This window comes from Chrysemys picta, chromosome 14 (genome assembly GCF_011386835.1).
Source record: "Chrysemys picta bellii isolate R12L10 chromosome 14, ASM1138683v2, whole genome shotgun sequence".
Lineage (NCBI taxonomy): Eukaryota > Metazoa > Chordata > Testudines > Emydidae > Chrysemys > Chrysemys picta.
This window is the reverse complement of record NC_088804.1, coordinates 10,825,773-10,847,741: the sequence shown is the minus strand read 5'-3', so window position 1 is coordinate 10,847,741 and position 21,969 is coordinate 10,825,773. Positions and strand designations below refer to the sequence as shown.

Here is a 21,969-nt window from a genome sequence, read left to right as displayed (position 1 = left end):
TGTACATGCAAACTGTGTAAGTACAGTGGCTTTTCCAAATACAGATCACATCCTCACTCCTGGAGAAGAGTTTCCTTCAGTCTCACTTGCTTCTTCGATACTACCCCACCTATCGTCCGAGCATAATTTTGATCTTAGTTGATTTAGGGGTTGTCTACACTGCACTGAAGTGAGGACTACAGGGGTGTGAATTGCAGAGTGGTGTGAATTGCTTCGCTCTAAACTGCCCCATATGGCTGCTGGCGTGAACTAAAAAGGTACCTAGTTCACGTTAACATACTCCTGTTTGAAAGAGGATTAAGTTAACGTGAACTAGGTACATTTTTGTTCATGTCAGCATCTGTACATCTTACCACATGGGGCAGTAAGTCCAACACTTGCATGCACTCTGCAGTTCACATCCCAGTAGTCTGCACTGCAGCACAGTGTACACATAGCCTTAGATTAGTGCAACTAATCCAAATGGATTTACACCAGATTCACACCAGTGTAAATCAGATCAGAATTTAGCCTTGTTTCATAGGAGAGTGTGTGCTCTGTGCGCAACATCTAGACACATCTGAAGAAGCATTACCACAAAATAACGTATTTGGCACCATCCAAAGAAAGGAACAAATGGAACTAGACACTGAATTTCTTATACATTTGGCATTCATATAAGTCTAAACAAATAAATACACGTGAAGGAGAAAAAAAAAACATTTTAGATATTGGTTAACCACCCTTGACAATTCAGCTATACATACTTGGTATCCTGCAGGCTGTTTCCATTGTAGATGTACATACGTTTCACAGTTGCACCATGGGGAATTTGCAGAGAAGCTAGGCCATGAGCAAAGTTAGGCTGTGGATATATAAAAACATTCTAACTGACTATTATATACTGTATGACAAACAGATACATTGCTCTAAAAACACATATTTCCATTCAAAATATTGCACCAGACAACTGTATTTGTAAACACAGACTGTACACCTCTAGTTATAGTTAACCGGAATGTCTGTACACCACAACTGCAGGAAAAAAAGCCACTGGAAAATGTTAGCTTGCACTGCACTGTTCATTGATGCTCATGGTGGGGTGGAAAAGCTCAATTATTTTACCTACCCTCTGCAAGATGGCTATAGTTTTTCAGTTCCCTAACATCAGCCACACATATACCCAAGACACTCTAGTTCAGGACTAGTGTTTGAAAAAGTTTACTGGCTCTGAAAGCATTTGTTCTGGTATGCTACAGTATTTATGGAAAAATGTACATGTGGGTGACACTTTTTTTTTTTAATCTTATCAATCTTTTGTCATATTATTCATCCTTGCTTTCTAAAATCTGTTAATTGCTCCCCAAAAATGTAAGAATTAAGGCTTGTACCTCTGCTGGTTTGGAGAATGCCTTTGTCAGAGAAAATACTTTGACTTATCTGGTTCCTTTCAGTATTCTTTTCTTATCCAACCCCTCCAACATAATTCAATGTTATTCATGTATGGATAATTTTTACAATGATTTTCAAATCTTGTTGTTAAAGAAGAGTGGTGCTGAAGAAGGAAATCTCATACTGTCCTAGGTGAGTCTGATTATAGGTATGCATATTGAACATACACCTCACCTATAAAAAATGGTCTCTGCAACACTATTCAAACACACACTACTAGCTTTGGAAAGGAAAATAATTTGTCATGCTATGTTGTTCCCTGGCATAACATACAGACACAGAAACAACACACACTTAAAAAATAAATTTGCAAAAGAGTCTCCTATTTTAACTGTTTTACTTCAATAGTACCTCACCTAAACTAAACACGTCAACGTTTTTTAAAATGAAAAATTATAGAAAAAACAGGAAATGTAACAGGAGTTTGGAGTCATCGTGGATAGTTCTCTGAAGATATCCACGCAGTGTGCAGAGGCAGTCAAGAAAACAAACAGGATGTTAGGAATCATTAAAAAGGGGATAGAGAATAAGACTGAGAATATATTTTTGCCCTTATATAAATCAATGGTACGCCCACATCTTGAATACTCGTACAGATGTGGTCTCCTCATCTCAAAAAAGATATACTGGCACTAGAAAAGGTTCAGAGAAGGGCAACTAAAATGATTAGGGGTTTGGAGAGGGTCCCATATGAAGATAGATTAAAGAGGCTAGGACTTTTCAGCTTGGAAAAGAGGAGACTAAGGGGGGATATGATAGAGGTATATAAAATCATGAGTGATGTGGAGAAAGTGGATAAGGAAAAGTTATTTACTTATTCCCATAATACAAGAACTAGGGGTCACCAAATGAAATTAATAGGCAGCAGGTTTAAAACAAATAAAAGGAAGTTCTTCTTCACACAGCGCACAGTCAACTTGTGGAACTCCTTCCCTGAGGTGGTTGTGAAGGCTAGGACTATAACAGCGTTTAAAAGAGAACTGGATAAATTCATGGAGGTTAAGTCCATTAATGGCTATTAGCCACGATGGGTAAGGAATGGTGTCCCTAGACTCTGTTTGTCAGAGGGTGGAGATGGATGGCAGGAGAGAGATCACTTGATCATTACCTGTTAGGTTCACTCCCTCTGGGGCACCTGGCATTGGCCACTGTCGGTAGACAGGATACTGGGCTAGATGGACCTTTTGTCTGACCCAGTATGGCCGTTCTTATGTAATAACTGACCTTTCACTATACCTCTATCATTTCACACACTGTCTCCTTTCTAACGTAATTAGTCCTAACAATCTGTAATTCTAAGACCAGGGGAAACCAAATTAATAGTATTTAAGGAAAATGACTGTTAATGTCATTTTAATATGTTCAGTGTTATTCTCTAGTCATTTCTAAATACAGACGAACTTCTTGATTGCCTTTTGCCTACACTGAGCCAAAGTTTTCATTGTGTTTTCCCACAAGGAAGCTTACAGGTGTTTTTTACCCAACGTGCATCAACAGTTCAAAGTGTTCTTTACAATATGTAGCAGTACTTTGCAACAGACATGACATTCATTGCTTTGTGAGGTCTTTCTGGATTTCCATACAATCCTTCCTACAACTGTCATCTGCAGATTTCACTTCACTGTTCAACCACTTTTCAAGGATGTTTCGATGGGGGAACTCCATTGCTGATCTCCTTCCATGCTGATCATTTATTCATAATTTTTGTTTTCTACCTCTACAACAATGTATCATCTATAGAAGAGCTTCACCTCTCATCATACGAAAACTTAGTAACCTTAATAGCCTCTCGTGAATAACTTTGTGAAAGGCTTTGAAAGTAAAAATCAATTCTAGCTTTTATTTTGGAGACTCCGGTTAAAGAACTCGAATAGTGTCGAGAGGCACAATCTTCCCAGTCAAGACATGCTCTTATTAGGTGTTTTGTAACTACCCTTAATTATTTTTCCAATCAGTCAGTCAAAGTTGGTACTGAAATAAGCTGCATAGGTCTGCAATGGTTAAGATCTTTCCTAGCAGCTCTTTTTAAAAAAAATATAGGCACAACATTGGCTATTCTCCAGTCTCCTGGTATAATACCCGATAAAAATAAAACCTTTCATTAAGCAGTTCAGACAGCTCATTCTTACATTCCTTCAGAACTCTTGGGTGAATACCAGCCGATACCGGTGGGGTACTGCAATTTAGTTTCTCAATTTGTTCCAATGCTTTTTTTGACACTTCATTTGCTGACACTATCTTAATGATCTGCAAAGAATACCTTTTGGGTAGGTATCTCCCTATTCTCTGACTTGTTGAAGACTCATACAAAAGTCATTAAGCTTCTTGGCAATGCCCTTAACCTCTAAATCCAGGGGTCTCAAACTCAATTTACCTTAGGGTCAGTGCCAGTCCTCAAATCCTCCCAGCGGGCCAATAATGTCACTCATGCCACCCAGAACCTGCCCCCCAAAACTCCGCTCCCCACCTGCCTAAAACTCTGGGAGGGAGTTTGGGTGGGGGGAGGAGGTCTGGGGTAGGGGATTGGGGTGCAGGCTCTGGGAGCAAGTTTGGGTGCAGAATGGGTGAGAGGTTGGGCTCTGGGAGCGAGTTTGGGTGGGGGAGGGGGTCTGGGGTGCAAGCTCTGGCATGGAGTTTGGGTGCTGCATGCAGGCTCTGGGCTGGGGCAGGGGTGCAACAGGAGGGGGTGGGGTTGCAGGCTCTGAGAGAGAGGAGGGGTGCAGGCTCTGGGAGGGAGTTTGGGAGCAGGAGGGGGTATGTGGGGCGAGGGTGGGGATGCAAGCTCTGGGAGGGGCGAGAGAGTGCGGCGCTTACATGAGGCTCCAAGGCGGGGCGGACTGGGGGGCCTCTGTGTGCTGCTGCCCCCAGCCATCGTCCCCGCAGCTTCTTATTGGCTGCAGGGGTGCTCGGAGCGGGGGCAGCGCACGGAGGCACAGCCCCTCCCCGGGGCCATAGGGAGGGGCCGGCAGCCACTGGAGTAAGCTGGCTCAGCTCCGCTGCGCTGCCGGGGCCCCTGGGGAGGAGTGCCCGGGGGTGGCAGGTGGGGCCAAGGGAGAGACCCGGCCCCAAAACTGCTGGAGCCCCGCGGGCCGCAGATAGCCCGTGGGCTTGGAGTTTGAGACCCCTACTCTAAATGCTCTCTCTGCACATAGCCAGCCTACTGAGCTAGGAATTTGCTGATATAATGAGAACATATGCCACTATACTGGCTAACCTATGCCCCCCATTTCCAGTTTTGTCATGGAATCCAACACTGTACAATATGAATTGCCTTTAGGTGATGAGAATGGATCACACAATAGAGGGCATTTTCATTAACACAGAAGTGAGTTATACATATGCCTCCATTAGCATTACCACAGTAGGTCTGAGCTTGCTTTCAGTGAAGTCAGTGTTATATCTGCCACCGGCTTCAATGGCTATACTTTTAGGCCCACATAAGCATTTAGTAACCTATCAAAACATTTAGTGAATAAGGAAACCTGCATAGCATAACACGTAATTTTGATTTCCAGACTCTCCTATCTAGCAAGTGTATTTTATGCACTCTGTTCTAATTAGCTGCACAATCACTTTGGAGGAATTCAAACAGAATTTATAGATCATTTGAGATTAACTAAAGCAAAGCAAGGCTTACTTTAACTGAAATATTTTAGATATTAATTGGGTGTTCACATTTGAGAAGCAAACTTTAGAGATTCTGCTCAATAATGAAAATGCTATTCCCTATTAGTTTTGGAAGCAAATCCTCCATCCACACCCTTCTGCTAAAAGCCAGGCATGATCTTTGGCTTTGAAATGATTATGCTCAAGGTAAGAAAATGGGTCAGAGCACAATTTAAGATTTAAATTTCATCCAGATGAAGGGTTTGTTTTGCTTGCAGGCAAGACTATTTTGCAATGGTTACAAAGACAAAAAACAAACAAGCAGAGTATCTATTAACTAAGAATGATTCCTGACCTCGTACTTTGGAGTTTCAGCCCATGAGTCCAATTGAAAAGAAAAAGACAGTCCTCTGAAATTGAGGTGAAAGAGTTGTTCAGCTGAGTTGTACACTGGAAAAAAAAAAGAAAATGGAATTACAGAAACAGACAGTAATTTCTCTAGTTCAGATCTAGCAGCACTTTGTATCACTTCAGTCTGCTGTTTCTGCATGCTCCTGACTCAGCAAAATAGCCGAGAAGAATAAAATACCATGACATGATATGGAATTTTAAGGTCTCACATCACAGCAACATTCCCCGTAAACTGCGTGCACATGGAACAACCTTGAATATACAGTATGTCACAAATCTTGCTGCTCAGCCCCCAGGTCAGGTGACAGGCACCCAGCCACACTCCCTACAACACACACAATGGCAGGAGAGTTGACTCTGGACCATGTGACTCCAGGCCATGGCAAGGAAGAGGCTTCATGTGAGATTTTGCTCTCTATCACGAGAGGGGGAAGGCTCCTATGGTTACAGAGCATGTGCCAGTGAGAGGCAGCATGTCACTTGCATCTTCCCCTACCTTGCAAGAAGGCAAGTTCCCCGTCACAGAAAAACTTCACGTCCATCTGGGCCTGTTGCCCTCAGGAGCTCCAGAGACCTCAGGAGCAGGAGTTGTATCCCCTTATCTTTCCCAGGGACCCTGCCCACGAGAACCTGCCCCCATCATACACATTCCAGGGAAGACCAACACCCCAGGAATTGTCCTTACGGCTCCTCCTGCCACATTCCCCCTTGATGGCCACCCACCCTCACCCCCACCCAGCTCCCTGAGAATCCTCCCCAAATTGACTCTCCTTGGGTATCCCCCAAATCCTCCCTCCTCTCTCTCAAACGCTCCAAATACCCCCCATCATAAACACTGCCAGCCCTGGTGGTGGGGTTGATTCTGCCTCCAGGATCCCTTTCGTTCCATGGGGCTGAGCAGAGAGGATGCGCCCTTCCTACCCATGGCCCCGCAGGCTCTGCCCCTCCCTGTGCTCCCCCCGACTGGTGGTCAGGCTCACGTGCTCTCCCAACAGTCTATATCAGGGGTCTCAAACACGCAGCCCATGGGCCGCATGCGGCCCGCGGAGCTCTTCCCTGCAGCCCGCCAAGCTCCCCCTCCCCCCAAGTTATTTTTATGTGGCAGCTAAGCTCCCTGCTTGCTGCTCCCCAATGTTTGGGGGCCGGGTCTCTCCCCCGGCCCCGCCTGCCACCCCCACGCATCTCCCCCGAGTGTCCCCTGGGCTCACTTGCTACCCCTTCACTGCCCCGGAGCCTGCAGCTCATGCTGACTCCACTCCGCTCTGCTGGCTTCCGGCATCACCTGCTGCCGCAGGGTCCTAGTGCCCCTGGGTCCTAGTGCCCCCCTCCACTATGGCCAGGGCAGGCTGCCCTTCCTCTTCCTTTCTGCCATAGTTCTGAGCCTCTCCAATGCCCCACAGCCCTCACCCCTGCACCCCCTCCTATCCCCAAATTCCATCCCAGAGCCTGCACCCCCTCCCCCAGCCCGGAGCCTGCACCCAGCACCCAAACTCCATCCCAGAGCCTGCACCCCAGACCCCCTCCCCCACCCAAACTCCCTCCCAGAGCCTTAGGCAGGTGGGGGTGGAGTTTGGGGGAGGGCAGGTTCTGGGCACCACCAAAATTTCTACAAACCTGCCACCCCTGGAAGAGGCAGAGCAGGGGTGGAGTGGTGGTGCAGCCCAGTGCAGTGGGGGGGCTTTAACAGAAGTAAATCTAACTAAGTCCATGTTTTGTTCTTTGGGTGAGGTGTATTACTGTTGGTGGCGCTTAGCACTTTCCAGGAAGGAGGGGGGAGGAGCAGGGAGCCGCACGCTCAGGGGAGGAGGTGGAGTGAGAGTGGAGCCGGGGACAGTGAGCGGGGGTGTCAGTGATGCGGCCCTTGGGCCAATGCACTAGTCCTCATGTGGCCCTCGTGGTCATTTGAGTTTGAGACCCCCGGTCTATATCATGCCAAGCCAGAAGGTCTTGATCTCTAAGGTGGGTGGGGACTGGATCTTCCTCATTTTTCTGGGGCTGCTCATGGCACTGGTGAACTGGGCCACTGCCAGCCAGGGAAATTGGCCCTGGGGTGTGCATTGTTAGGGATGGTTTCAGCCGGGGGAATGGGGTCTGGAGGGGTAGGGCTACAGGTGCCAGCCAGGGGAGCAGGGCCTGAGGGAGGAGGTGGTGGCTGGCTACGGTGTTCCCCACATTTTTTTCCAAGTCTTCTTACACTAAACTAACTTGCTGCTGCGTTGCTACAGCTGTATACAGTACATCCCATGTTTCCAGTTGCCTATTCCTCTGGCTGACACCATACCTGCCACCTCACCCAGCCTCAGGACTGCTCCCTAACAAGCATACATTTGCCCAGGGACAAAAATATTGTGCAGTGGCGTTTGTAGCCCGCTCGGGCCAAAGACAATTTAGAGGGAACTCTGCATCACAGTAAACGAATTATAAGTGAAGTGTCTCAAAACGGGGAGTGGAGAAGAAGGGAATGCTTTCATAGGGAAGTCAAGATATCTTAAGAAGTAATGTATAAAGAGAAATAACTAAAGAAATGGCTATCCAAGACTCTAAACACCCTAACACATTGTTAACAATACAATTAAATCTCAATAGCATTAAAATAGTTCATTCAACAGGAACTCAGCCAGTCAGTCACCAATCCCATCCCCCCCAACACCCTCCTTCCCATCCCTCTTCATTATAGGAAGCATGACCTTGGCCCTCTACAAAAATCCTATCAAACAGACATTTTGCACTGTGCCCAGATAGTCATGAAATTCACTACTTTGAACCAGAGGTGTGTGTGGGGTCTCTTTGTATACACACATTTAGTCTCAGGGCCTTCACAATGAAGGCTCTGCCAGTGCTTCCTCTCAAAGTGGTTCCAGCTCAAGCACCCCTTCCTTACCTGTAAAATGGGGATAACGAGACCTACCACCTTTGTAAAGCGCTTTGAAACCTACTAATAAAAAGCGCTATTGAAGAGCTAGCTATACCACAGCTGTGGTGGAACGGCACACGGAGAGAGGTAATCCATCCACTAGGATTGTCCCAGGCCATTTAGGACTTTATAGGGCATAACCACAGTCATTAAAAGCAGCATCAACCAGAAACAAAGTCTGCCAGTCAGTTTGCATAGGATGTTACTAAATATAGAACACAGACGAGTTCTGGCAGTCATGGGCCCTAATTTACTGGAAAGAATTACTTAACACTTGCTGTAAATGGTGAAGACAACAATAGTGGCAAAAGCAACCTTCCTGTTTACTGTCACTGGATGATGATCTTATGAAAATTAGCCTCAAACAAAGCTGGTGCACAATTTTTCTTAGCAAGCATACAACTATGTCAGAAAGCTCAAGGTGTGTTGTTACGCTGCAATTTTAAAGTGTCTGAATGCAGATTTATATGGCCATACAGCAAGTTAGATAAATAAGTCTTACAGCTGTAGAAATATTTTTATGGTCCATGGTATCACTTCATAGGTTTGCGAGATCTCTTTTTCTCCCTTAAACATTTTCCAATAACTGCATTCATATAGTGTTACAGCTTGATTTATATACAGAAAATCAAGGACATTCACAGTGTAAAGGCTACAACTCTTCCAGCCTTCACTTACTCCAATTTGGTATCCAATTACTGCAGGGTCTCTATCCAATTATATCCCTGGCACCATTACATGGTTAAAGGAATATAATTCAATACAGATCCTGCAGAGCCTTCCACACCCCTTAATCTCTGCAATAAGAAGCTGTCCAAGAAGCTGCCAGCAGAGTGGTAACACTGCAAGAGATGGGGATATACATGCCTACACACCATAGAGTGTGGTGGTACTAGCCGATGGAGGACCAGCCTGGAGCGTAGCAACTGGATTGAGCATAAGGCCAAAAGAGAGACATGAGAAAGGATGCCCTCAATGGTATTTTGCCTATTCTGACACAAGCCCCAGTCCCCAGTTATGGGAGGAATCATTTCACTGTTATGGCTGCACTCGGTTTTGGTTGTCCAAGGCTTCTCCCCAATAGGTAATTCAACTCTAGTTACCCTTTGCCCTGGGAGTTGCAGTAATCATTGTTTCTTTTCATCACCTATCAAAAACAGTGGGTAATGTACTTCCGTTCTGTTGGATTTCCCTTTTCTTCAGTGATTCTATATAGTAGAAGGTTGGGTAAATGATCAAGAAAGGAGCAAATGCCTATGGAGAACAAACTATCAAGAATACAAAGGGGCAACCTTATGAGATAGAACTCAGTTTCAGCGGAAGTTCTGAAGGGGGGTATTGGGCCCATTTGGGGAATTTGTCTGTTTACAATCTTTATTTCTCTCATTTCTTCTGTACACTGATTTGTGGGAATGAGCGACAGGGGATGGATCACTTGATTGCCTGTTCATTCCCTCTGGGGCACCTGGCACTGGCCACTGTTGGTAGACAGGATAGTAGGCTAGATGGACCTTTGGTCTGACCCAGTAGGGCCATTCTTATGTTCTTATGTGTTTGTGTTAATAAATTAGAACGCCACACCTTGAAGTCAGTGTGATTCATGCTGGGAGCGCTGAGAATCCTGCTGACCACATCACATGACAATGTCATCTGTTTATCTGGATCCAGTGACACCTGTGCAGGTGCCAAGAAGGTCTGGCTGCTGTTCCAATCTCCAGACTGGAGAGTGGCCATAAGGAGCTACTGAAGCATCCGGTGTTCTTACCCTGGGTATGGGAGGCATCTCACTCCCCACCCACTTTTCTGCATTTATCCAAACATCGTCCAGTTAACCAGGCACTGAGACTTAGGGCATCACTACGCGAACACTTACTGAGTGGCAAGCTCAGGTATATATATGTACAGCACTCCAGCACACTGCCTGCGTGGACTTGCTGATGCACAATAAATGTTCCCCAGGGCACAGTGACATACTGTTGCTTGAAGCTTGTAGTGCGCATCAGCAGGATCGACGGGACAGTTAGTGCACGGCATGCTAGAGCTTCACACCCTAACTTGCTGCACAGTAAGAGTTTGTGTAGACATGGCCTGAGAAAATTCTCTCTCCACCTAAACTAGACAGGAATAAAGGAAAAAATCTTAGAAGTTCCTTATTATTGTGGTTCAAGTGAGCCCACTAATGCTACGTGAACATACTATTATCGGGCCACATATATTTCACATTCTTTTAGTTAACTAAGCAGGCCAACTTCAAATTTAAATATAATGGGAATATCTTGTAAAGTATAAGAATGTGACAACTCTCTGAAAAACAACATAATTCATTTCAATTGAGATCAGAAGGCTTTATCGGCTTCTCATATGAAAACACGGCATATTCTTTAGAACAGTTTGTCATTCTTAATGTTAACCAAGAGATGAATTCATTTGGATGAAGCCAGTAAGTGAAGTCTACTTGTGATGATCTCAGAAATACCATAGCCTACCTCCTGGATGTGTTGCTCCAAACGATTGATCAATCTGTTCTATGGTTGGAGCAATTGCCTGAGAGTTAAAATGGACACCACTGAAAAAGAAAATGAAAGCCACTGAATCATCATTAAGGAGTGGGCTACTAGTTGGGGTTCATTAGTTAAAATCATTTAGATACAAAAATAAGAACGCTCAGAAAACTCATTTTTCAAGGGAAAATTATGTTACATTCATCTCACATAGCAATCCAATACCAGAGAAAACACCTCATGTTTTAATAAGGTAAGGAGAATTAAATTCTGTATACACTCGTTCATTAGACCTTTTGTTTATAAGCGGACCCCCCAAGATGGTTAGGCAAAAATAGCAAAAACTGTATGACCCTTTCATAAGCCGACCCTATATTTCAGGGGTTGGCAAACTTTGGCTCCCAGCCCATCAGCGTAAGCCGCTTGCAGTTCAGGACATTTTGTTTATCTGGAGCGTCTGCAGGCATGGAGCCCCTCAGTTCTCCCAGTGTCCGCGGTTCGCTGTTCCCGGCCAATGGGAGCTGCGGGAAGTGGCACGCCACTTCCCACAGCTCCCATTGGCCGGGAACAGCGAACCGCGGACACTGGGAGCTGAGGAGCTCCATGCCTGCAGACGCTCCAGATAAACAAAACAACAATGTATTAGATATTCAATTCAATGATTCCATAGAGTTTAAAATCATCAAATTTTGATGTAGACCCATTTATAAGTCAACCCCCGCTACTTTGGGGTCACTCACTTTGTTGCTTCTGTCAGTCAAGCTCACTGCACACACCAGGGGCTCCTTACATTGATCTTCGAGCCACCCTCCCATTTCCTTCTATTTTAGGAGGTTCCCTGCAACCCTCTATCCTCTCCCTTATGCCTGGGGCTGTGTGTGTCCCCATTCTCCCCCAGGAAGTTTTACTTTGTACCCCTCCCCCATTCCCCTACCTCAGTGTCAGCCATTCCTATTCTCCTTTTCTCTTTTTCAGGGTGTCAACATTTGTATACCACCTGGGAGGATGGGCAGATTTAAGACGAGGGGGTCTATTAAAGATTCGCTGTAATTTTGGAATTGATTGGAGGCTATGTTCAAAAGTTAGTGTTACATCTAAACAAAGAAATGCTGTGAAGTTGAGTTTTTGGCCTCATGAGCTCAGCCAAAAAACTATATGAATTTTTTGTAATGGAAGGGAAATAATTCTTAAAGCCAAATTCTATTCTTTGTTACTCCTTCATAACTCTACTGATGTCAGTGGAGTTACTCTGAATGAGTTTCAGGAGTAAGGAAGCAGGGTTTGGCCCTTAGACTTCTATAAAAAGATAATACGGGATTTATAAAATCAGACTCTACCTTCATACACATAATATGAAAAGTTCCCAAATCCATGATTTGCAGCTTTTTTGAGTTTTGCTTTGGTGAGAAGAATTTGACCCTGATTTCATCATTTGACACCACTGCTTGGGGGTTAGACTAAATTTCCTTTGCGGTCCCTTCTAACCCTATAATTCTATGATTGCTACAAGAAATTTGGAAAGAAGAAGGGTATTACAGCCATTTTATATAACAAAGAGGTTTGAAGGGACAGCCATGTGGGAGAGCGAGCACTGATCTCTTTTCCAAAAAAAAAAAAAAGATCTTTCAGTTAAATTGAACTATTGCAAACATCTGCGGGTATTTCTACAATCATTCTGTGTATGTGGCTTCCCAACCTTCAACTCCCATTACAAAAAAGTCTTAAGTTCTGTTTCAGGTTCAGCCCTGAAGCTCAAGAAACTCAGAGGAAAAATATAGACAATGACATTTCCATACTCATAAGGTGGGCTTTTGAGAATAAGAAAAAGATGTACTTTTGATTTTATCAAAGAAATTCTGCCTTTGGTTTACATAAACCATTTCACTAGTATGTCCACTAAAATATTTCACAAGGATCATTTTTTTTATTATGATAACTAACCTTTGATAATTATGGGATACAGGCTTTAAAATAAATAAAAAAATCTAGATACAATACCACATACTGTATGTGGCAGTGGGATGCTGTTCAGTTTATTTTACTTAATTAACATTCCTTACCACCACATTTACACTTGCAAAATAATCCGTGAATGGAACACACAAGATGAAAAATTGATGGCAACCAGAAAAAAGCCAGATTCCCAGAAAAATGGGTGTCACTGCCAGTCACTAACACAAGCACTATATACCACCCAGACTTCTACATCCACCTAATACATCTCCAAATAACTCCCATAATGCGCGTCTGTGTGGAACATGAAACCTCAACTGTATTGTGTAAGCCTTCTTTTCTCTCCCCTGCCTGATGTCATATCTGTCCCTAGATTTTAAGGGTCCTTGAGGGAGAGTCTGTAACTTTATTCTATTTGTAAAGGTCCATGCCCACCTTTCGTGCTACATATACATGTTTAATAATACCATAAGTTGAGAGCAGAAAGTCTACAAACCTTAGAAGAAACAGGGGATTGGTAATGTACACAGGGAATATGCTTAGGAATGTTATCTGAATTTTGTTCTCACTGTTAGAGTAGCGTATAAATAATTGAAAACTCTTCCCCAGTTAAACAGAATAATTATAATAAGCATAAGCAACAAAATACAGTATAACTGACCCAAACCAATCCTATTGGCACCACAAAAATACTGATCCAAAATGCATCATGCCTACCAACCTTAAACACTGAGACTCCTGTTCAAAATGTACCCAGAACTCATTTCTGTTGAGAACATGTTCTTTAATTTGATATATTATGAGAATATCGCCTATAATTTACTTCTGAATAATTAAATTAACTTCTGATGAAAAAATATGCAACTGTTTTCCTGAAGAGAAATTAATGAGACAAAAATTCAGTGCAGTCCAGTAATTATGACTGGAGTGAAAAAGAGATGGTAACTAATATATCATGTGTGACCCAATGGTACACGATAATCTTAAATCACTTACCAATATTTTAACTTCACCTTAGTCAAGTCATAAACTTCAATCACCTGAAAGACAGAAAATAGAAAAAATTATTGCAGTTCCACAGGATTTTGAAATAGGATATTTAGGGCAGACTACTGACCCAAGTTAAAAGTTATTACTGCAAGTTCACCTTCTCTAGTGGAAATCTGTTTGGTTTTAACTGAATCAAGACAGATTACAGCAGTGGTGGGCAACCCGCGGCCCATTGGGCTAATCTGTGGGCGGGCCGCGAGACAGTTTGTTTACATTGACCGTCCACAGGCATGGCCGCCCACAGCTCCCAGTGGCCGCAGTGCGCCGTTCCCGGCCAATCGGAGCTGCAAGAATCAGCGCGGGCCGCAGGGACGTGCTGGCCGACGCTTCCCACAGCTCCCATTGGCCAGGAACGGTGAACTGTGGGCGGCCATGCCTGTGGACGGTCAATGTAAACAAACTGTCTCACGGCCCGCCGGTGGATTACCCTGACGGGCCACGTGTGGTCGCAAGTTGCCCACCACTGGATTAGAGAGACAAGATGGGTGAGGTAATATTTTTTTGGGGGACCAACTTCTGTTGGAGAAAGAGACAAGCTTTTGAGCTACACAGAGCTCTTCTTCAGGTCCTGGAGTTAGTCCAATAAAAGATATTACCTCACCCACCTCGTCTCTCTAATATTCTGGGACCAAGATAGCTACAACAACACTGCAAACAAATCAAGATAGATTAGTGAGCATCAATTTTCAGAGTTTATCACAGTTCTAAAACAATCACCAAAAAAACCTCAATCATGTAACTGACTCTGTGAAGGTGGATCCTTGCATCTGCATGGAACCTGCTGACATCAATGGGAATCTGTGTGAATGGATCGTTTTGGCAGATTGGGGGCTAAAGTAGTATCTACAGAGCAACTTCTTTTAAGCAACCTCTGAAGGAAATGACAGTAAATGGTTACCAAATGGAGGTGGTCTCCTAATGGAAGTGCAACAGCTGTGCCATCAATACATTTGAAGATTCTTTGGGTTGGACTCCTCAGACTGCCTAAAAATGGTGGTTCCTTGTACAGCTTTCACTATATTCAAACTCCTCTCTCATTTTTTCACTCAGCAAAGTGATTTGCGGTAGATATAAAAGTTTTAATTTTCACTGTAAACACACAAGACGCCTATCCAAAGGCTTTAGGTGCTGTAACAGACACTTAAAATAGCCATCCATAAAAAAGGGTAACAACAGACCAGAGGCATAATAACTCTTAATATTTTTGTTTTATGTACATATATTGTTTTTGTTTAATTTAGAGCTCTCCTCAGAACCTCCACTATGAGGGCCTGCTCCTGCATTCATTATTGCAGACTCTTGCACCTAGATGGATTCCTGTTGATCTCGATGAGTCTCCTTAGGGAATAGGAATCGGCACTAATGGCTCCTGATGCTAGATTGGGCCTAAAGCAGATTTTCAGCGAATAAAAAGGGATTAAACTTGGCCCCCTCCATCCCCGCAGGCTCTCTCCTAAATTTAGATACCTTTCTTCCTGTGCCAGCAGCTGCAGAGAGAAAGAGAGAGGATGGTGTCTAACTGCTGTGGGAAAAACAGGGAGCCTTGTGCTGCCCTGGATAATCCTTAATGAAGCTTTAACAGAAGCACTCCCTCTGTGGCTGGAGGAAATGCTGCTGTGGACACAGGGTCATGGAGGATAAAGGGGAACCCCCAGGAAATCTCCCATCATAAGTAGTACTGAGAATTTTGGAGAGACTTTTAAAAACTCTACTATGCTGCATATTAACTGAACACACATGGTTTTAAATTCATATAAATGCCACCGACCAAGATGGAAGTCTTGTTTTAGTAATTTGTTTGGTGAATATCCCTATATAAAATATTCTAATGTACATTTAAAACTACACACAACATCCTGTATAAAAGTACTTCATGTTTAATGGTATACTGTTGACTCATACGAAAATGAAAGTTTCCCCAAGCAAAATGACAAGTATATAGGAAAAAGCCCATACACTTTAGACAACTAAGAAGCTGAGTACGAAACACATTTTTATTGGCAAACTCAACTTCAAAAAACAAACAAAACCTAATGAACAAGCATTTCTCTCCTGTCCATTAAAGCAAGTTTATATATAAATATAGTTGCCCTAGTTCTGCTTCTTAAAATCCTGGATACTTTGTATTATTAGAATTTGATTCAACCCTTCGAGATTGCCTGCTACGATCTAATAGATGCCCCAGTAAGAATAAACATCATTTAAATGGCATTACTGTGAGTCAGTACTGGTCCTATTTTTTTTTTTTTATTCTATTTTCTTAAATCTTCCACATGCTTATTTTGCACATGGACACCTCTGGAAGTGAGGGGAAAAATATCTAGCCTAACTCAAGAATGGAAAATACTCAGAAGCTTCTTATGAGTGCTGGAATCAAAGGCTGCTGCCTGGCTAAAACAATTCACGATCCAGGAATATAATAAAGGATGAATCAAAGAACACAGGAAGAGCACAGTCAGCTAAGGGAACAGTGTGTTCGGTCAGTGAGCTCCAGGTCAGCAAGAGGCATTGACAGCTGTCAAAAAAGTGCCAATTCATCATCAATAGGCTTGACATAATTCAATGTTTTTTATTATCGCAATGGATGACACTGGTGTTTATTTTAATCACTTTTTACTTTTATAAATTTAAATTTTCAAAGTTGGGCAAAATTATGGCTTTTAAGCTTTTTCTCTTTTTTACTGATTTAAGTTTTCACATTATGGGAGGAGTCAAACAATTATTGCATGACAGACACTGAGAATCAACAAGTTAAAGTTTTATAACCATTAAAACACAAGTTGTCAACATCACATGTCAAAATATACTAAGTAAATATTCTTAAAAATCAAACTCCAATAAGTTCTCAAGCAATATTTCTCTTACTATGCCTATCTGTAAATTTCAGTTATCACTGATGGAAATATTTTTAACTGGTTTGTGTGTGTACTGTGAAATTGACATTTACCAATAAAAATCCAATTCTTCCAAGCCTAATCAAATCATCATCCCATTATTCAAACTCAAAATCTATTAAGGTCTAGCACACAAGAGAAAGAAACAGGTTCTATTTTGGAATATTTATAGATAATTATGCAGTCCAGCAATACCCAGTGCATTTACATAAGCTCACAGTCATTGCAGACACACCCACAGAAGAAATACTGCAATAAGCCATAAGGCTAAGGCAGGACTTTTTAAAAACTAGCTTAGCTACTATTGACAAAGCAACCATGGTATTTATTCCACTGCCCATACAAGCAGATGTGTAATCAGCAGCATTCAAACCCAATTATTGATCAATCTCTGCATAATCAAGAAGCATTTGGCTTGAATTTAAGATCAGTAGTTTAAACAATTTACTATAATCTAATATTCAAAGAATTTTAGAGCATTTACAGATTGAATATTTAATACTTTACAGGGCTTGTAGAATTTGCAAGGCAACAGGAAACGACAGCATAGTGGAAGTCTAGCTCCTTCCCTAGCTGAATGGGAGTGGGGGGTGGTGAGAGGAGGAAGGTACTTGGACTCATACTAGAGTGCTATCCCTAAAAGTTGGTCCAGGGCACCATGCTTCATTTCAGCCTCTGGGTAATACATACAACAGACTTAAAGACCCCTGCATCCCTCTGGTTGCTGGAAGGCACAGAGAGGTCTCTTCCCACCCACAGAGGCACAGAAAGCATTTCATGGATATTGCCACTATTCCCTCAGCCTCCTAACTCTGCCATTCTACCTTCTAGAAGCCTTTATTTATTCTCATCTTCCCCATGACCAGCTCTAATAGCTGCATACTATTCAAGTAACAGCAGAGTGAAGTGACATGATTTTTGTCAGTTTCACTGCTGAACTTTGGGTTCTGAACCATGGAGAAACTAAAATGAATCATGCCATCTTTACAGCAGGCTCTAATAATCCCCACCTAAAACAAATTCTTCTTAAAACAAGTCTGATTACTCTACTAAGAAGTGATCTGAAATAAATGTGTGCGCGCACACAGAATATGTCCCAAGCAGCTTTATAAATATCAGTTACATTTCACAAAATACTTATTGTATCCTTTTACAATTGTACAGTTTGCACAATTTACAACAGAACTGTTGACCCTCTAAGATTAGAGACCAAAATGCATTTTTGCTGGACCACTAAACCAGATCAGTTTGTTTAACCCTGCTATTTTTAAACAAATGGGTTGTAGGAGGATAATTTAAACTCATAAGAGTGAGGAAGAATTGAACGGGAAATTCCTGAATATGTGCTATTGGTCTCCAAATGACATTGATCCCACCCTCTGAAAAACTGAAGTGAGAGATTTGGGGGTGGCGGGAGAGAAGGAGCTGCTTTATTCATTAAAAATGAGATTCAGAGGCTCAGATAAATGGCAGGAAATGAGATGTATAACTGAAGTGATTATTTCAGTCTTATCAAGCTCAGTTTCTTTAAATAAATTATGCTACTGAAAAGAGTTTCTACAGTCAAGCAACAGCCCACATTGGGAAAACGCAGCTCCTTCTGACAGAAAAACAGCTTTAAAACATCCTGTTAATAACCCTAACGTCACTTCCGCTGTTTGAATATCAATGAGACTTCTGTGTTAAAGACAGCAAGATCCCATTAATACAGGAAGGATTTCATAAACAGAAGCTTCCACAATTCAATTATAAACTATAATCCGGCCCATTCTGAAGGAGGAAAAATATCTGACCACCTCTCATTTCATTTCCATTGACTCTTAACGGAAAATTAGTCTGAAAAATGCACATATTAACTTATTTTAAACATTTAAGGTATACATCTAACAATTATAAAATATATGAATGCATAATGGTATTGAACTACAAAGAAATCTTAACTTTAGTTAAAAATAACAATCCAAATTAATAGCGATTCACAAATATTTAGTCCATTAGAATATCTTGCATTTCAGTTGATTAACTTCCTCCCCTCAGCTGTCTGTAGTGGCTTTAAAGTGATTTTTGTGCTCATGAGAAGTCTAAATTGAAAGCCTGGAGAGCACAGTTCTCTATAGACAGAACAGGTACAGGCAAGGGTAGAGAAAACAAGGTTCCATAGAGCAGCAGTTCTCAATCAGGGGCCCCTAGGGGGCCTCGGGCAGTTTTCAGGGGGGCCTCCAAGCAGGGCCAGCATTAGACTCACTGGGGCCCACGGCAGAAAGCTGAAGCTCCACTGCATGGGGCTGAAGCCCAGGGTCCTGAGCCCTGCCACCCGGGGCTGAAGCTGAAGCCTGAGCAATGTAGCTTCATGGGAGCCCCTGTGGCATGGGCCCCAACCTTGCTAGGGCCCCTCCCTAGCACCGCCCTGGCTTTTATATGCAGAAAAACAGTTATTGCGGCACAGGTGGGCCGTGGAGTTCTTATAGCATTGGGGGGGGGGGGGGGGGGCTCAGAAAGAAAAAACTTGAGAACCCCGCCATATATCACCCTTAATGGTGGTTGGAAGGGTGATGTGAGGCAGCCTCTCCTGGAGGAACCACTGTCAGGGTTGACAGTGTAGATCACTAATCATGTTCACACAGTACTTCTCTTTTGTACAGGTGATGCCAAGTAGCATGGCAATTTGTGCCAAATGGGTAGGGGTTTTCTGTCCACACACTGTCCACTAGAAACAGGACATGGTAGGGTGTCACAAAGTTGCTTCAGAAAGACTACTGAACGGCCAACACTGACTGTTGGTCAGAATTTGGGCCAGAACTTGAACTGGTGACTCAGTGAAAGGCTCAATACCCCACAACCAATAGAGAGCTACGGTGTTTTAATTGAGAAAGCCTTTTTATTTTGTAATAACCTAATCAAATCTCTACAGAGTTGCACACCTGTACTTATCCATTTGCTTGGCTGAACCATGTCACCTCAATAACAGCATTTTCTCTGTTTCTCCTAAATTCTATGAGTAGGGTAGATGTAACCAGCCTGGCTTCTAGTAAATGTGATGAAACTGCAAAGCATTCGTGGGAGATGCACCTCTTTGAGCACAGCATCACTTAACGGATACTGCAGGGAGCATTGTTGGAATGATGATCTCAGTCTTTGGTACAAATGCCAATTCAGTGTAAGCTGAACTCCATGGAGGAGTACCTGTTTATTTGAATTTGGTCTTCTGAGATGCCACATGACTACAGGTGCACTAGTGGCTACATGAGTACACCATGAATTTAGTTCAGCTGAAAGCAAGAATTAGGGGATAAAAAAATGTTTATATGGATAAAATGGAAGCAAAGAATAAAAGGGCAAATGGAAAAAAACACAGCACCACACATCCACCCCGACTGCAATAATGCAGGATCTGATCTCAGCCATTTTTAGCATATGCCCAATTTGGAACAAAGTAGGGAAGAGAGGTCACATTGGATCACTCTTGAAAATGCCCAATATATTTCAAAATATTAAGATATTCTGTATTTACAGTTTGACCATTAAAACACAGCGATAGTCTTGTACTGCAAGAGTGTGTTAAAGTTGGCATATAAACACTATGTAAAAATAAAAGGATTTGTTAAGTTATTTTAAGAATAGGTTAGAATCTATTTTAGTTACTTTTTTTGTACCTTAAGTCTCTGATTGAAAGCATCAAACAGCAGTTTGATTCCGTCCTGAGTCAGGTTAAGGATGAGGTCATGGCTAAGAGGAGACTGTAAAACAAAAACAGTAGAATCATTTAGATGAAAAGCTGATTGTTGCCACATATATAAAAAGCAAAGAAAAATATTTTTCCCAAATGGTCAATTCAATTGGCATGGCAACCAATTGTTTTGTTCTATGTATACGCCTAAACCAAAGTACATGTGGCCAACCCGCTTCAGTTTTCCTATTTAATGAAACAGAAGTGTTGTTGATAAGTTCACACCTTGCATAAACTCACAACCAAGTAGGAATACAGCTTTCTTGCTGCTTTTACAGATGGAAAAAGGGCCATTGAAACTGACATTTTAGGCTTAGAGTGAAAAATTGGAACACATGTAGGAGAGTTTGTTGCACTCAGCACTGGTGGGCCCATCTTATGAACAGAAAACTGAAGTGCCTCTCCTCAGCAATGATTACATATTATACTTAAGAAAGTGATATGCACTTCAAATATCAAAGAATATCATAACCAGTCTGGGTAAGGTTCTAAATGGAATATTTCAGACCCTAGTGCTGCAAATTTACGTTTCCTTAGTTACTGTGAGTCACAACTAGGTGCCTAAATAAAAGCCCACTGAAGTGAACAGATATTTGACTGGGTTCAATGAGTTTTGGATCAGACTCTAAGGCTGTCTCTATTTTCAGTGGTACACTGTGATAGCAGTTCTCTACTGCCAACATAGTCCAGGCATACTCAGTAAATTGTCTCTAGCACAGCCAGTCTGACCACATACCCCCCATTCCCGCATGCGCATGCGCATACACACAATGAAACCCACCTTTCCAACTTCTCCCTGGAGGGGGAGAAGGTTGGTAGGTAGGCAAAGGCAGCCAACAACACTAGAATTCACAACCTAAGATAATGCCCAGCACCACAAGTCTTGCTGTGAATCCTGCCCCTCTAGAGGAACTCAAATGGGGGGACAGTACTAGGAGAAGTTGACTTAACACGAACAGACTGTAATGGCAGCAGAAGGGAGAGCTATATCCACAGCATATCTACGATGTTTAGTCAGATTAAATAATTAACGTAAACCAACTGTACAGGCCTCCTGGTGAGAGAAATTAGTACTGTTTTTGTAAAATATAAATAAGGTTTACTATACATCAGAATTTCATAGTTTTAAAACCAAATTTCTCATGAACAACCGACGATAGATGCTTTATGCCACTGAAAAACTTCAGGGATACACTTTCATTGCTATCCTTGATTGATATCTTGTAAACTAACCTGAAAACTGCCATAGGTCCACAACTGAACAGAGCGAATCCTGGATCTCAGACCAATGTGATTTTAAATCCCTTCGCCTATTTAATTCAGGCTCCTATCTAATCCAGTTTTTAAATAAAAGTCGAAGGTGCAACATAAATGCGGTTTATTCCATGACTGTTTTGTAGTTAGACCAAAGGTGGTTTGAAATATTTTATGTACTGTATATTTTCCCTATGATTTGTTTTAACTGCTACTATAACAATATAC

General features: G+C 42.5%; 1 protein-coding gene across 5 annotated transcripts in view; it reads right to left on the bottom strand.

Annotated features, from left to right (window-relative positions):
- Window positions 1–21,969, bottom strand: part of PHAF1 (phagosome assembly factor 1) — a 53,637-nt gene that overhangs the window by 17,670 nt on the left and 13,998 nt on the right. For 4 of the 5 annotated variants that reach the window (XM_065566974.1, XM_065566973.1, XM_065566972.1 and 1 more), the window contains 5 exons: window positions 20,414–20,497; window positions 13,813–13,856; window positions 10,849–10,928; window positions 5,393–5,487; window positions 747–844 (listed from right to left, as the gene is read on the bottom strand). In XM_065566974.1, the coding sequence (XP_065423046.1) occupies window positions 747–844; window positions 5,393–5,487; window positions 10,849–10,928; window positions 13,813–13,856; window positions 20,414–20,497 (401 nt within the window). Of the gene's footprint in view, window positions 1–746; window positions 845–5,392; window positions 5,488–10,235; window positions 10,455–10,848; window positions 10,929–13,812; window positions 13,857–20,413; window positions 20,498–21,969 lie in introns of those variants that run through there. The other variant, XM_065566976.1, reaches the window with a different exon arrangement.